Source organism: Vanessa cardui, chromosome 27 (assembly GCF_905220365.1).
Source record: "Vanessa cardui chromosome 27, ilVanCard2.1, whole genome shotgun sequence".
Taxonomy (NCBI): Eukaryota; Metazoa; Arthropoda; class Insecta; order Lepidoptera; family Nymphalidae; genus Vanessa; species Vanessa cardui.
The window spans coordinates 3058667-3074413 of record NC_061149.1 but is presented as its reverse complement, the minus strand read 5'-3'; the positions used below and the strand labels follow the sequence as shown (position 1 = coordinate 3074413).

Sequence of the window (15747 nt, the reverse complement as noted above, 5' to 3'; positions counted from 1 at the left end):
ATTATTGGTATATTTGGAGCCGGTGTCAGCCAATAAAACCCTACAGTATATCTATCAAAAAACAATACGAGATATATATCACACTAGCGACCCGCCCCGGCTTCGCACGGGTGTAATACTGATGCTAAATATACTACAGAATTTGCTTATTTACGACATCACATTACAAACTTCTAAAATTATCAGTGTTTCTTTACTATGTTGTCAATGTATTATACTTACACAAACCTTACTCTTGAATCACTCTATTTAAAAAAAACCGTATCAAAATCCGTTGCATAATTTTAAAGATCTAAGCTTAAATAGTGACAGATAAAGCGACTTTGTTTCATACTGTGTAATGATTAGACCATTTTAACAAATTATTTTCAAAAATATTATATTCATTCGTGTTAAAACTGATTTTAGCTTAATTCTAAAAACCGACAATATTACGTAAAAAAGCCTATATTATTTACAACAACTGACATTTGTTTTTGGTATCTGTTCTAATTAGCAAAAATGCGTTGTTGATGGTGACCCTTTAAAAACTAGGTCACAGAATATAAATTTAAAACAATACAACGCAGTGAAGTATATTGTGGTAGCATTCCCAGCTATTCTGTGGCTAATAAGTACATATGACATAACGTATCGTACCTAAGTGACTTTTTTTTAAAAAAAAAGCAAATAGTTATAGGCTAAGGTAGCTCATTTGTGGGCCTGACTATATAATAATTATTTTAATTAATATTAAACGATACTCTACATTTAGTTGAGAATATTTAAAAATAACAGTATTATCCGCTAATTTCAAATATCTGAGGTTTTATGCAGATGGAATAAAAGTATTATTATTGTCGTGAACAAGACATTCGTAGATAATGTCGAAATATCGAAAAGAACATGGTAAATATCCCGTAATTAATAACTGTAGTATTATTATTGTTAACATACGTTAAAATTATAATAATTCGTTTTGCCTCAATCTGCTTGGAAAGGCTAAGAAATGATACATTATTCTGTTATTGTACAGCTATATACAAGTTAATATTATTTAACTGCACTTATTTATATCATTGATTCTATATAGAATCTGAAACCAGTTCCTTATCGATCAAGTCTGTTCTGGTGGACATAACAATACGGTATTATATCTTATTTCAAATAGAACGGTAAGATAAATGGGCCACGATGGTAAGTGGACCTCTTGAGTAGGAAGTCGGTTTAGAAATTGGAACTGCAAAGGGTTTTAATCATCATACTAAAATTATAAATTCGAAAGTTTGTGAGGATGGATGTATGTATGTTTGTTACTGTTTCACGGAAAAACTACTTAACGGATTTGGATGAAATTTTACAGTAATATAGGTTATACGAGAGTCGAGGTGGCCCAGTGGTTAGAACGCGTGCATCTTAACCGATGATTGCGGTTTCGAACTCAGGCAAGCACCGCTGATTCATTCGCTTTATAATTCATCTCGTGCTCAACGATGAAGGAAAACATCGTGAGGAAACCTGCATGTGACAAATTTCATAGAAATTCAGCCACATGTGTATTCCACCAACCCGCATTGGAACAGCGTGGTGGAATATGTTCCAAACCTTCTCCTCAAAGGGAGCGGAGGCCTTTAGCCCAGCAGTGGGAATTTACAGGCTGTTGTTGTTGTTGTTGTATAGGTTATACATCAGAATATCATTTATTATGATTTTTTTTAATTTAGTCATCATATAACGATACATATAAACTACCTGGGCGGGTCGATAGCCTTGTATCTTATATATGTAATTTCCAATGTTTAAACTAATTCGCTATGTTGTCCATGCCTGTGATTATACTGGCTAACTCAGCCTGTAAACCGGAACACAACAAAGTATTTGTGTGTAGATGTAGAAAATTATAAGTAACTGCCACTTATCCAGGCTACAAAGCCATGTTAAGTAAAAACATGGTGGTAGGGCGTTGTGCAAGCCCGTCTGGGTAAGTACCACCCACTTATCAGTTATTTTACCGCCAAATAACAGTGCTCAGTATTGTTGTGTTCCGGTTTGAAGGGTGAGTGAGCTAATGTAACTACAGGCACAAGGGACATAGCATCTTAGTTCCCACGGTTGGTGGCACATTGACGACGTAAGGAATATTTAAGCTTACAGCTTCATTGTCTATGGGTGATGGTGACCACTTACGATCAGGTGGCCCAAATGCTCGTCCGCCAATATATACCATAAAAAAAGTGTACTAAACATACACATAACATACAAAATAAAATGACTTACTTTAAATGAACGTATTTTAATAATATAGTTACAACATAAGATAATAAATATATAGCTGTTAACCGGCAGGTCATCAGGGCTGGTCTACTAATCCAGTTGTCGGCAACAAAACACCTTTGCCCTTGGAGACTGTCAAGGATACAAGCCGTGACGTATAGAATGCCCCGCCGAGCATGAGACGAAATAGTATAACTTCGTAATATAGCCTATGTACCTAACGACTATATAACTAGAACCTAGCTAGGTCATGGAAACACCTAGCCACTAGCCACACAATAGGCTATTTGACTATGCGAAATAAAGTGTAAATTATTGTAATCAGTATATATTGAGTTTAAAAATGGCTACGCATTAACGAAAGTTAAAAAAATATTAATAAGTTTATTCAAAAATTCATAAATAAAATTGTTTAAACGTTTGTCACGTGACACAAAACGCTCCTGATTGGCCAGGCTTATGATGATGTCACTTGCTTGTTGCATGTTGACCTTGTTTGTCTACCCCATTGTTGAAACTTGAACCCATTGCAGCGCCATATTGTCCAAATAGCGTTTTCGCGCGACATTTAAATATGGAATATTACATAATATATTAGAAAGTTCGGGACCCTATATATACTTTGTGGTAAACCAAACGAAAACGTGATTCAGACACTTGTTTCCTCATACGATTTTTTTCATCTTGACAGTTAAATATTTTAAAAATAAACCACAGATTCCAATTTCAAATTCGTAATATACTTACGTACTGAACCGGGTATGGTTTCAATTTAAAAATGATTGAGAAAAAGTCGATACTGGTTACAAAATTGAAAGTAAGTAATATTGAATGAAATGAAATTTACTTTATCCATTCTTACTACCAATTTATTGATAATTTTATTTAATTTTGGAATATATATCCAACTTATTGTTAGCTTCGTTAATAGTTTTGGATGTTTGTGACTAAATAACCCAAGAAGGCTGATACATACTCTACGTTTCATAAGTTTTAACCCCTAACCTCCTCAAACGCTGTTAAAAGATATGGAATAAACGTACACCGAAATCTTGTCACCATAATATATCCTTATATATCGACGACCTCCGTGGTCGAGTGGTGTGTACACCGGTTTTCATGGGTATGCCATTCCGAGGTCTCGGGTTCGATTCCCGGCCGAGTCGATGTAGATTATCATTAGTTTTCTATGTTGTCTTGGGTCAGGGTGTTTGTGGTACCGTCGTTACTTCTGATCTTCCACAACAAAAGTGCTTCAGCTACTTACATTGGGATCAAAGTAATGTATGTGATGTTGTCTCATATATATATACATATTTATTATTGGCATGAAAACATATGGGATAACCCATTTAATCGAATTGGGCATAATACAACAATATCAACAAGACTTTGACCATAAGTCCACCACCTACACTATATAAAGTATTTGACGTTAAGAATTTATAATCTGTTTCCATAAATGGCGGCGGACAATAAATGCACAGATAGGAAATACGTGATCACTTTAATTGGCTTCTGGGAATGCATTAAATATGATGTTCCTTTTCGTCAGATTAATTCTCGCAATCCAAAGGTTGCTTGGATGAGATCGCTCAATTAAGTCAATGAGGAGCGAGGTCTTATGTGCCTCGTATCTTCCTTGCGGTGCTAAGAAAAATATAGATTTCTCTATCGTGCGGAGCCTGTAACATATATATGATATATTGTAGGAAAGTGATAAATATATTTACATGATGCCTATTGACAACCGAATGTTATGGAGTACCTATTTTAATACGGGGTCTCTTTGACCACGTATCGCGTTGAAGAAATGAAAATTCATTCACATCGAGCTTTAGTTTCTTAAATGTTACGGGGTCTAATAAGCCCCGTACAGGTATTATGATAGTTTTCATACGAGGACTTAAACGCCCCGTACAGAAATAAAAAAAAAATGATGACGCTACCAACGCGTTAAAACTGTATATTACTCTTTTAATATATAATAAAGTCTTTATATATTCTATTCTACTTAATTAACATTAATTACGTATTTAACTTCAGATAAAAATCACGGTACGCTATTAAAATGGTCACGTGCTTCCTATTGATGTATTCATTGTCCGACGCCATTTTCGTTCATAGATAACAAATGCTAAATGTCAAATGCGGACGCGCGAAAATTAAACGTCAATGCATATTCAATGATTGAAAGCTGTTCCTCGTGTGTTGCGGATGCTTTTCCTAACAACAAAAAAAAAAAAACAAATCTTTTATTCATCATTATTATTGCTGAATATTATTTTTAATTTGAAGCGGTTTGTACGACACAACTTAGACGTAGAAACGGCAAAATTCGTAAAACCGATGACATCCGATTTGAGTACGCTCTCCCAAATATTTAATTCTTATGTGAATATGATCTCCACACAAACGTAATAACTTTTAGTATCATATGACCTAATATATTCGTCAATTTGACACGTCGATTTACATGCACTTGCTTTCTCGGGTTGAACTGACGCGAGAATCTATAGCGACGAATATCGTCGAATGGCGCGATAGGGAGCTGTTTCTATTGGTTGTTTAAATCGTCAGTAATCGGTTTTATTGAATTTGCTGATGCTACATCTAAGTTGTGTCGTACTATATATACATATTAAAATCAATTGCGTTTTAGTATTTAAATGTGTGCATCTAATGCATAATTGTTAACATAATGCCTGTGATTTTTTACGTATTACATCAAGTAATGTTATTAATAAAGAAACCTTTTCACACAACACACAGAATGACACATGACAAATGACTTTGCACAAGATAAAAAAAAAAAACTTAATACAATTGGACATTGATATATGATTTTAAATTAACGAAAATTTATAAGTAGCTGACCAAACCTTGAAATATACAATAACAACAACAGCCTGTAAATTTCCCACTGCTGGGCTAAGGCTTCCTTTTGAGGAATCACCCTTATTCAATGCGGGTTGGTGGAATACTAGTAATAATTAATTTCGCTCCGACCGCCGAACGAGTCGGGTGTTATATGTCTAATAGTTTGCCCATATATAATTTACATTTATTATAACAATAAATTTTACGTTTATTTTAACAATTTCTTTGTAATGTTTGCTTATAATAACTATTAGTGCGTGTACAGTTAAACGGAAATATATTTTACCAAAAAGTGTAATTTAAATAGTGAGTTTTGTTCGATAATACTTTGAATTATCCTACACTGTGTGCCATTAAGTGTCTTTGTTTAATGAGCTTGTGGTGTTGGACACGCCCCAAGTCAACGAACTCTGTTGCTTCCATCATTGACGTCAAATAGGATCTCCATATTCGCCCTATAATCCTATACATTGTTTGGCTCAGTGGTGCACCTATTGCTTTTTACGCTTGAGTCCTTGGTTCGCGCCTCAACCGGCTCTGCACTTTGTCTAATCATAATTATTTATTTATATTTAAAACATGAAGTTTGCGTGTTGCAAATCTTTGGTAGGTGGCGCCTCTGAATGCATGACTTGTATTAAATGTGGCCAGAATTACCACTATCATTGCATTCACCCGTCTAGTAAAACTAAACCATCTCAAGAAGTAATGTTAAAATGGACTTGTCCTGATTGCTTATCGTCTATGCCTCGTCAAATAAACAAAGACAATACGCCTGTACGCGGCCATAGTTCACAGGTCAAATCTGACTATAGTGAGAACATCACATTGCGTAGAGGTGGCTCGACCTGCGGTATGGTTTCTCCCCGTAGTCCTGTAGACTCCAATGAGTCGTTTTTGAGAGAGATACGGCAGATCATTTCATCAGAAATGTCATCACTTAGATCTGAGCTTAAATCAACTATTGCTCCTATCCAAACAGATCTAAAGGTGTTACGCGAAGAGGTATCAAGTCTGAAAGATAGCTTAGATTTTATTAACAATAAATATGAGGAAATTAGAGGTAAAATCGACAAATGCGAAACAGATTTGAAACTTATTTCTGAGCGTTGTAACAAAGTAATGTCTTTAGAGTCGAGAATACAGACAATCGAAACGGATTCCAACAACCGTGAGCAGTGGGCGAGAAGGTCTAATGTGGAGATTTATGGCATTCCCGAAAAAAAGAATGAAAATCTACTTGTTATTTTGCAAAATATTGCTGACCGGGCTGGTTTTGATCTCAATGTTACCACGGACATTGACTTTGTTACAAGAGTATCCTCTAAAAATAAAGACTTAAAGAAAATTAAGCCCATCATAGTCAAATTTCTCTGTCGGTGGAAGAAGGATGATTTTCTTGCTAAAGCAAGGAAACTCAAACTTAAGTGCCATGATTTAGGTTTCGCCGCTAGTAATAGCAATATATATTTTAATGATCATCTTACCAGCTCCAACAAGGCACTCCTTCAAGTTGTTAAGAAAACCGCTAAAGACAAAGCGTATCGATATGTATGGGTCAAAAATTGTTGTATCATGGCGAGACGTAATGACTCTAGTCCGGTTGTGCATTTTGTTAACATGTGTGACGTAAAAAAAATTGTGTAGGTGTTATTGTTTACTTATTTCAGTGTCGTAATATTTTTTTAACATTTTATCATTTACTAAATTTAGCTGTTATTATGAATGAACATTTTCTAGAATTTTATTATAAGAAATTATTGCACTTTTTATGTAATAATATTTTGTTTTGTGATTGCTTTATTGATATTACTTTATTATTAGCAGTGTTAATGTTTAAGGACAAGCGGTTAAAATGGGCTCATATTTATACATTTTTTTATTTATTCTGTATTGGTAGGCTATACACTGAAAAAATATATTTACAATTGTTTTATGGAGAGTTTTATGAAAAGAACGTACTTAATTTTTTATGGTCTATGTTGATGAGAATTTTTATTTACTCTACTTTTTATAATTATGCCTAATTTATAGAAATCTGATCCAAACAGATTATGAGGTAATATGTCTTAGTGAGACCTGGTTGCATGATGCTATATTTGATTCTGAATTTTTCGACTCGCGGTACTCTGTTTATAGAAATGACCGCGACTATGTCTTTCGTGGAGACAGTTTAGGTGGTGGAGTGTTGATTGGTCTCCGGTCACATTTAAATGTCCATTCCTCAATGCCGATTAAATTAAAAAATTCAGCAGCTGAGGTTATCAAAGTCTCTGTATTTACTAATTCTCTTCCAATATCTAAGTTATTACATATTTATTGTTGCTATTTTCCGCATAGTAAATATCACTACGAGGCTTTATGCGAATTTTTTGATTTAGTCTCAATAGATATAATCAGTCACCCTGGTGATAATTTTCTTATATTAGGAGATTTTAACATCTCCAATGCTTCTTGGGTGTGTTCTTATAACATGGGTTATATGGATCTTCAAAATTTTCATGACGATGACATCTACATTAACTCACTTTTCTATTTTCTAAATTCCAATGATTTAAAACAATTTAATTCAGTTTCTAATGCTAATAGTAGATACCTTGACCTAATTATAAGTGGTTGTGAATGTCTGGTATGTAGATGTGATGACCCACTAGTACCGGAAGACCCACACCACCCTGCATTAATCTTGTCTCTTAAGGTCACATTATTGTCTGCAATAAAATATGCTCCCCGTAGTATACGCTTGTTCCGTGAGGCAGATTACGATGCAATAAATAGTGCATTGGCCAGCATTGATTGGTTTGAATTGCTTAATGATTCTGATATAACTAATGCTGTAGATTTATTTTATACCACCATTAATGATATAATTAATGACATGGTTCCAACTAAGACAGTTAAACATATTAACAACTATCCCTTTTGGAATCCAAATTTTTAAGAAAAATAATCACGGAGAAACTGAAATTTCATGTAAAATGGAAGCTATACAAAAGACAGATTGATTATGATACGTTTAGTTTATTAAGGAGGAGACAAAAACAAGCACAACTGACATGTTATAATAACTATATCCATAATGCCGAAATAAAAATTAAACAGAATAGTAAATTTTTCTGGAATTTTGTAAAATCTAAAAAAACATTGAATGATTTCCCGGATTCAATGTTTTTTAATGGAACTGTCGGACATGGAGGTATTGAAATCTGCAACCTTTTTAACTCCTACTTTAAATCAGTGTATGAGCCACCGGATACTTATGATTTATCGAGCCTTACAAGTGACCCCTCTGAAACCCATATTTCTATTGGATCCATGTCAATATCTATCGAGATAATTAATAAGTACCTAAAAGCTTTAGATATTACTAAAGGTTATGGTCCAGATGGTCTTCCTCCTTTATTTATCAGATCATGTGAAATGTCTCTTACCTATCCAATTTACTTACTATTCAACAAATCTTTGAGTTGCGGTGAAATCCCACTAATTTGGAAAAAATCGTATGTTGTTCCAGTGTTCAAATCAGGTGATAAACACAACGTTCAGAACTATAGACTGATTTCCAAATTATGCGTTTTGGCTAAATTATTTGAGAAAATAATTTACGATCAAATTTTTCCTCTGCTGCGGTCTATAGTTCTTGATCAACAACACGGTTTTATTAGTAAGAAGTCTACTGAAACCAACCTCTGTGAACTTATCCATGAAGTCACTTCAGACATGGATAGAGGGTTCCAAACGGATGTCGTGTATACCGATTTCTCTAAAGCATTTGATAAAATTTCACATAACATATTAATTAACAAGTTAAGAGGAATCGGTATACATGGTGACCTTCTTCGGTGGTTGACATCATACCTTAATAATAGAAGCCAAGCAGTAACCATCAAAGGTTTTTGTTCATCTTTTGCTCCAGTTCCCTCAGGTGTACCTCAGGGGTCTCACCTCGGTCCTCTTCTTTTTATCTTGTATGTAAATGATATATCAAAAATTATTAAGCATTCCTCAATCCTACTATATGCAGATGATATTAAGCTTTGTAAAAGGATTACGTCTTCTACGGACTGCTTACTTCTTCAAGATGACCTTAATAACCTATGCGCATATTGCAAGAATAATTCTTTATTCTTAAATGTAAGAAAATGCAACATCATTTCCTTCACGAGGAGGCATAGTCTTTTTACACATGAATATTGTCTGAATAATACGATAATAAATCGTGTGACCGAGGTGAGAGACCTAGGGATACATCTCGATCAAAAGCTCACTTTTAAGTCCCATATTAATCTGACGGTAGCAAAAGCATTCCGTGTGCTTGGTTTTGTAATTAGAACTGCTAAGGACTTTAAAAACGTCTCCACACTTGCTCTTTTATTTAATTCCCTCGTGAGACCCATATTAGAATATGGATCCATTGTTTGGAATCCGCACTACAAATTGCATATCAACCGCTTGGAAAGTGTACAAAAGAAGTACTTAAAACACCTGCAGTTTAAATTTGATGACTACACTCATAAGCTCAATAACAGTACTAGTATACTCTCTCTTGCTGATCGTAGAATCGTAAGGGACCAAATGTTTCTGTATAAATTGGTTCGAGGTTTCATAGACTCTCCATACTTGCTAAATTGTGTAAACTTTCGATGTCCCAGGTTAGCTGCTCGTAAACATTTACGGTCTTATTCATAATAAGTTATCGGAGGTTTAAAACCTCGCTAAAAGTGGATTGTCAAAAAGTGTTATTCATAATCGTTCTATAACACTAAAACGTTCGATAAACCTTCGATAAAGTGTCTTAGATTTATACAAGCTAAGACCCTACTACAAACCTTCGATAAACGTATATTAGCAAGAAAATGGCCGACTTTGATCAGCTGACGTTTGCAATGACATTTGATTTCTAATCATATTCAACATTGCAATTTTTGTGAAAGTAATTCTTACGTATTTTTTTAAATATGCAAGCCTTACAAGCTATTGCGATCATTGAAAATTATGTCATTAATCGGCGCAGAAAAGTGTATCGGCCAAGAGGAAATCCATTCTCTTTGGACGATGAAGAATTTCGAAAACGATATCGGTTTTCAAAAGAAACGGCTACTTTTATTATAAATTTAGTCCGGGAAGACTTGAAGCTGAGCGCTAAAGGTTGTGGTACCTCACCAGAGTTGCAAGTATTGACGGCAATAAGATGTTGGGGACGTCGTGAGGTATGCGAATTTATAAATAAATATTTTTCATCTTTTTCATCATTAATGTTTCTTTACCCGTTTCAAAATGTGTTTTTTAGATTCAAGAAGATGCGGGAGACCTTCATGGATTATCTCAAGCTACTACTAGCCGTATATGCAACAGGGTGGCGCGGGCGCTAGCAAAACATTCATCAGAGTATATAAAGATGCCTACATCTCTTGCAGAAGAGCAGAGGCTGATGATGGAATTCCGCCAAATAAGGAACTTCCCATCGGTAATTGGCTGCATTGATTGTACCCATATAAAAATAAAGAAGCATGGTGGTGATTTAGCCCAATATTATGTAAACAGGAAAGGATTTTACTCTCTCAACGTTCAGGTATGTATGTTAATGATTATTATTGAGGAAGTTTTTCTTTTATATTATAAAATCTAAATTCAAGATTGTTGTAGGTGACCTGTGATGCTAGTCTGCGCATCAGAGATGTAGTTGCAAGGTGGCGAGGAAGCACTCATGATGCAAGAATATTTAATGAATCCACCCTAAGGGAACGCTTTGAAGCAGGGGAGTTTAGAGGGAGATTGCTAGGTGACTCTGGATACAGACTAGAGCCATATTTGTTTACACCAATATTAAATCCACATAACCATGCTGAACAGAATTATAATGAGGCACACATTGCAACAAGAAATGTTGTAGAACGCTGTTTTGGTGTTTGGAAACAGCGCTTTCAATGCCTACTCCATGGCATGCCAATGAAATTTGGCAATGTTAAAACTACTATTGTGGCACTTGCAGTTTTGCACAATATTGCAATTGCACACAAAGATACAAATGTGGTGGAGGACAATTATGAGCTCAGTACTGAAGAGCTACCTGAACAGCTGAGTAACATGGACTCAAACCATAGGCGAGGTAGAACTGCTGCAATCTTGCAAGCTTTTATTGCAAGGCACTTTAATGAATAGATTTATTCTTAGTTGCAGGTAAATGATTAAAAAACAAAGTAAGATTTATGTTTAAAATTTATTTATTCATTTTTTTTTTATAGTATTCTATTTTTAATTTTAACAACTCTCCCTGCAACTGTAAATTAGATGTCTCAATGTCTTGGTTCAGCATTTGTTTTCTGTGCAGTTCCCTCCTGCATTCTATTTCACAAGCAGCAACTTCATCTGCCGGTGAACAGCCTTTACTGAAGCACTACAATAAGAAAACAAACATTGAAAGCTAAGTTAAATATTACAACATGTTTTTCTTTATATGAAATTACTTTTATATACCTTTTTTTTAATTTTTCCAGGTTTTGGACCCAGCATTTGAGATGTTGAAGACTTTTCTGGAGATGGTGGATCCAATATTGAAGAGCTTGTTGAAGGTATTGCAGGAGGTGGTGCTTCTGCATTGTTTACATTCATAATTATCTGAAAATATGTAAATGTTTTAATAAATTATACTTTCTGTGTGTATAATCACTGTTTGTTTTGCAGGGAGAATATATTATGTATAATTATAACTTTGTACTATAAATGTTGAAAAAGAGTAACTACTGAGTTTCTTGCCGGTTCTTCTCAGTTGAATCTACATTCCGAACCAGTGGTAGCTTCACTTAATATAGTTTTTAAAATTACTGTAACAAAAATCCTTGAACAAGCTTACTAGAATAAATTATTTTATTAATTGTTTTGTTTTCTTTTCCAAAGTCATTCTAAAACAAAGTTGATTAAATCAATTCAATTAATTAACAAAATTGATTCCAGTATTACACTACATTCATATTAAGCATTTTTTAATTACACTTACCATATCCATATCATTTGAATTTGCACTGGAGGGAGTGGGAAGTAACATGTGCTGTAAAGATAAATTTTTAATTTTGCAGTACATGATAATATTTCTTAATTAAGTAATTGCAAAAGAGTGATTATAGTTGTCATAGTAGACTATGAAAAGATGCAATATAAATTACCTGATTTACATTATCAGAGTCGAATTCATTGGAGTCGACTACAAACTCATTAGGAAGCCAACTACCAATGTCTTCTGTTGGAACTTCCTTAACTGGAGGCGGACCACCACCAGTTTTAAAAAGTTCCTTCCTCTGCTCAGCCTTCCGTTTTTTCTCTTTAATTTTCATTAAGCCCCACTGTGCTTTCAATTGGTTTACAGTGCGTGGAGCTCCTTGGCACATACAGTTAAAACTGAAATTAGACATTGGATATGCTTAAGAGTAATTCTTAAAAAATACAACAATTAACAAATCTGTTATTAGTAATGAATATTGTTTGAGATAGAGAAAAACAATAATAGCAAAATTAGATTAAAAAGCACCTCTCTTTTAAATCATTCCATGCCACCACTTTCTTAGCGTTGGAGTTAGTGTCGGTGTTTTTGTTTTCTATTTCACGCACTCTCTCCTTCACCAAATCTATTAAGATGATCTTAAAAAGCAAAAACAGTAAATGTTACAAATGCATGCGTGAAAATGACAGTGCAAAATTGCAGACTTGCGAATATAATAAAACTGTTACACTAACCTTATCTTCTTCTACCCAATTTTCACTCCTCTGCCTTTTATTAATTTTGCTCATTTTTACTTTTTTCAATGTTCACAATGTTGCATTTAAATTTAATGACGCGATGTTTGTCAAAAGATAATTTTTTTCAATTTGAATCTGTCCACAGGTAAAAAAATTGTTGTAACTATTTTCTACCATTCATATTTTACCATTTTTTTTACCGAATGGCAATATTATGTACAATAACAGCATTATAGTTATAGGAGGTTTATCGAACGATTATGAATAAAGATTTTTATCGAACGTCTGATAGGCTTAAATGACGTTTTAACTAATATAGGTTTATACCTTCGATAAGTGTTTGATTATGAATAAGACCGTTACTGTTTAATGTGCCTTTAACACGAAGTAAATATGCTCAAAACGTTTTTATTAATCGTGCATGTAATAATTATAACGAAAAATTTAATAACATTGATCTGTTTGAAGTAGATAATGCTAATAAATTGAAAGTGAAAATATTGCAATTGCTTAATGATAATAATAATAATGTATAATTTAATAATATAGGTATATAAACTTTTTGTTATTCTTTTAAATCCGTTATAATTTAAAATTGCTGCCTCTATTAATTTACTAATTTAATTTATAATTTTGTATCTTACATAATTAATTTAATGTTTATAATTTTAATGTTTATTATCTTGATAATTGCTTATTGTTTTCATAGTTTATCTTATAGACAAACTCAGATTAGTTTAATTCTATTAATTATATAAATTATCCTTTAAATTAAAACAAAATTGTAATTGCTGCTATTGTAATTTGTAATATCCTCCTTTTTTTCTTGTTATTCTAATATTGTATATTAATTTATGAGTGGAAACTTGATTGGCTTGTGATTTAATTTGTATTTGTTAATATTAAGACTTATTGCACTGTTTGTTTCCCAAATAAAATAAAATAAAATAAATAAAATAAAATAAAAAATACACAGGCAGAATTTCTATGAAATTAGACACATGCAGGTTACAGGTCACGATGTTCTCCTTCACCGCCGAGCTCAAAATGAATTATAAACACAAATTAAGCACATGAATATTCAGTGGTGCTTGCTTGGGTTTGAACCCGCAATCATCGGTTAAGATGCACGTGTTTTAACCACTGAGCCATGTAGGCTCTTGAAATATAATCATTTATTTTTATTCAATCCCGGAAACAGAGGTGTTTCTTACATATGACATTGAAATGCACTTCTGATCAAGCATAACACTTATTAATTCAATCTAAATTATAATAAAATATAATCTAACCGTAGTTCAATAAAATGTGACGAAATATATGTAATATCATATGTGTTTTGTATATTAAATTACAACTCCAAATTAGATATAAAATAATTATAAAATTGTGACTTTGAATATTTAGGTGCAGATAAAAAACAAATAACAAAAACATATATGGGTATTTCAAGTTATATAACTCTTAAAATATATGCGTTTCGAAATATATATTTTATTATAAAAAATATATCACTGTATTATTTGTTATAGTTAAAAAATGCATCCATATAAATAAAGAAGGTTCATAACTTATATATACATACTCCTTTTAAAAGAAAAGGAGTATATATACATATGTATATATAAGTTGAAACTCCTTACACCGTGACAACTGCGAAAGTTGGTATGATATCCATTGTGGTATATAATAGTTCCCAGGTGTACCAACCATCGGGTGCAAAGTTAATATTAGAAAGGGCCTAAGGAACAATCATGCATGATTGCCGCACGTGTTTCCCCTATTGTTATTCTGTGATTCAGCCTTACCTAATATGGACATTCACGGTAAAGCTGCAATCCACGGTTCGGAGCTATGCAAGTAGGTACATACAAATGGACGAACAAGAATGACAGCATGCGCTATATAAAGCTTAAACACTTGATAGGGTTGCCAGCTTATAGTTCTAAATAACTTATACTTGTTTAGAAATTAAACCGACTTTAAAATTAGAAACAGCCAGTGAACTGAAGTTAAAAATATATTTATATGATTTTAATGAAATTTACACTGTTCACTAAGTAGAAGTGTATCTGAAATATAAATATCTAAAATGACAATGTCATTGCTATATCATACATTATTTTATACAAAAACCTACCTCTATAATCAATCTATCTATTAAAATCACATCAAAATCCGTTGCGTAGTTTTAAACAATTAAGCATATATACGCGTAGAGGGACAGAGAAAGCAACTTTGTTTTTTACTGTGTAGTGATTTTGGATTTGAATTTTTTTTTAATGGTATAGGTTGGCGGACGAACATATGAGCCACCTGATGGTAAGTGGTTTCCATCACCCAAAGACAATGAAGCTGTAAGGAATATTAACTATTCCTTACATCGTCAATGTGCCACCATCCTTGGGAACTAAGATGTTATGTCCCTTGTGCCTGTAGTTATACTGGCTCACTCGCCCTTCAAACCGGAACACAACAATACTGAGTACTGTTATTTGGCGGTAGAATAACTGATGAGTGGGTGGTACCTACCCAGACGGGCTTGCACAAAACCCTACCACCAAGTAAATATTTTTCAATTGGCAACCCTGGATGTAAACAATGGCCCATAGCACACATGCGTAGCTTTACATGTTCTTCTGTGGGTAGCCGACTTTATCTTAATGTCAAATACGTGCATATAGAAATAACTGACTTACATAGCGTCAAGACTATTCGAACTATGTTGTAACATATATCCATACTACATAGTATTGATATGCTTAAACGATTAATATTTATTACACTCGTAATAATGAAATATTAATCTACATTATATTAAGGATATGTAACCTTTTTAATGTTTTCTTTCAAAAAGCGTATGGAGGTTTTTCTCGGTTT

The 15747-nt window shown here is 33.4% G+C and overlaps 2 protein-coding genes across 4 annotated transcripts in view; one reads left to right on the top strand and one right to left on the bottom strand.

The window, feature by feature from the left end:
• Positions 1–15747, top strand: part of LOC124541216 (PTB domain-containing adapter protein ced-6) — a 94015-nt gene that overhangs the window by 1527 nt on the left and 76741 nt on the right. The window lies entirely within an intron of this gene.
• On the bottom strand, positions 11335–12999 carry LOC124541219. 2 transcript variants are annotated; one of them, XM_047119094.1, is made up of 6 exons: positions 12865–12999; positions 12659–12768; positions 12297–12528; positions 12131–12181; positions 11611–11751; positions 11335–11530 (listed from the first exon to the last, which is right to left on the bottom strand). In XM_047119094.1, exons 1-6 carry the CDS (start codon positions 12916–12918, stop codon positions 11354–11356), a joined length of 765 nt encoding a protein of 254 aa, XP_046975050.1. In that variant the 5' UTR covers positions 12919–12999; the 3' UTR covers positions 11335–11353. The 2 variants fall into 2 exon arrangements, with proteins under 2 accessions (XP_046975050.1, XP_046975051.1); XM_047119095.1 differs by adding an exon at positions 11987–12035 and having other exon boundaries at positions 11335–11751; positions 12865–12997.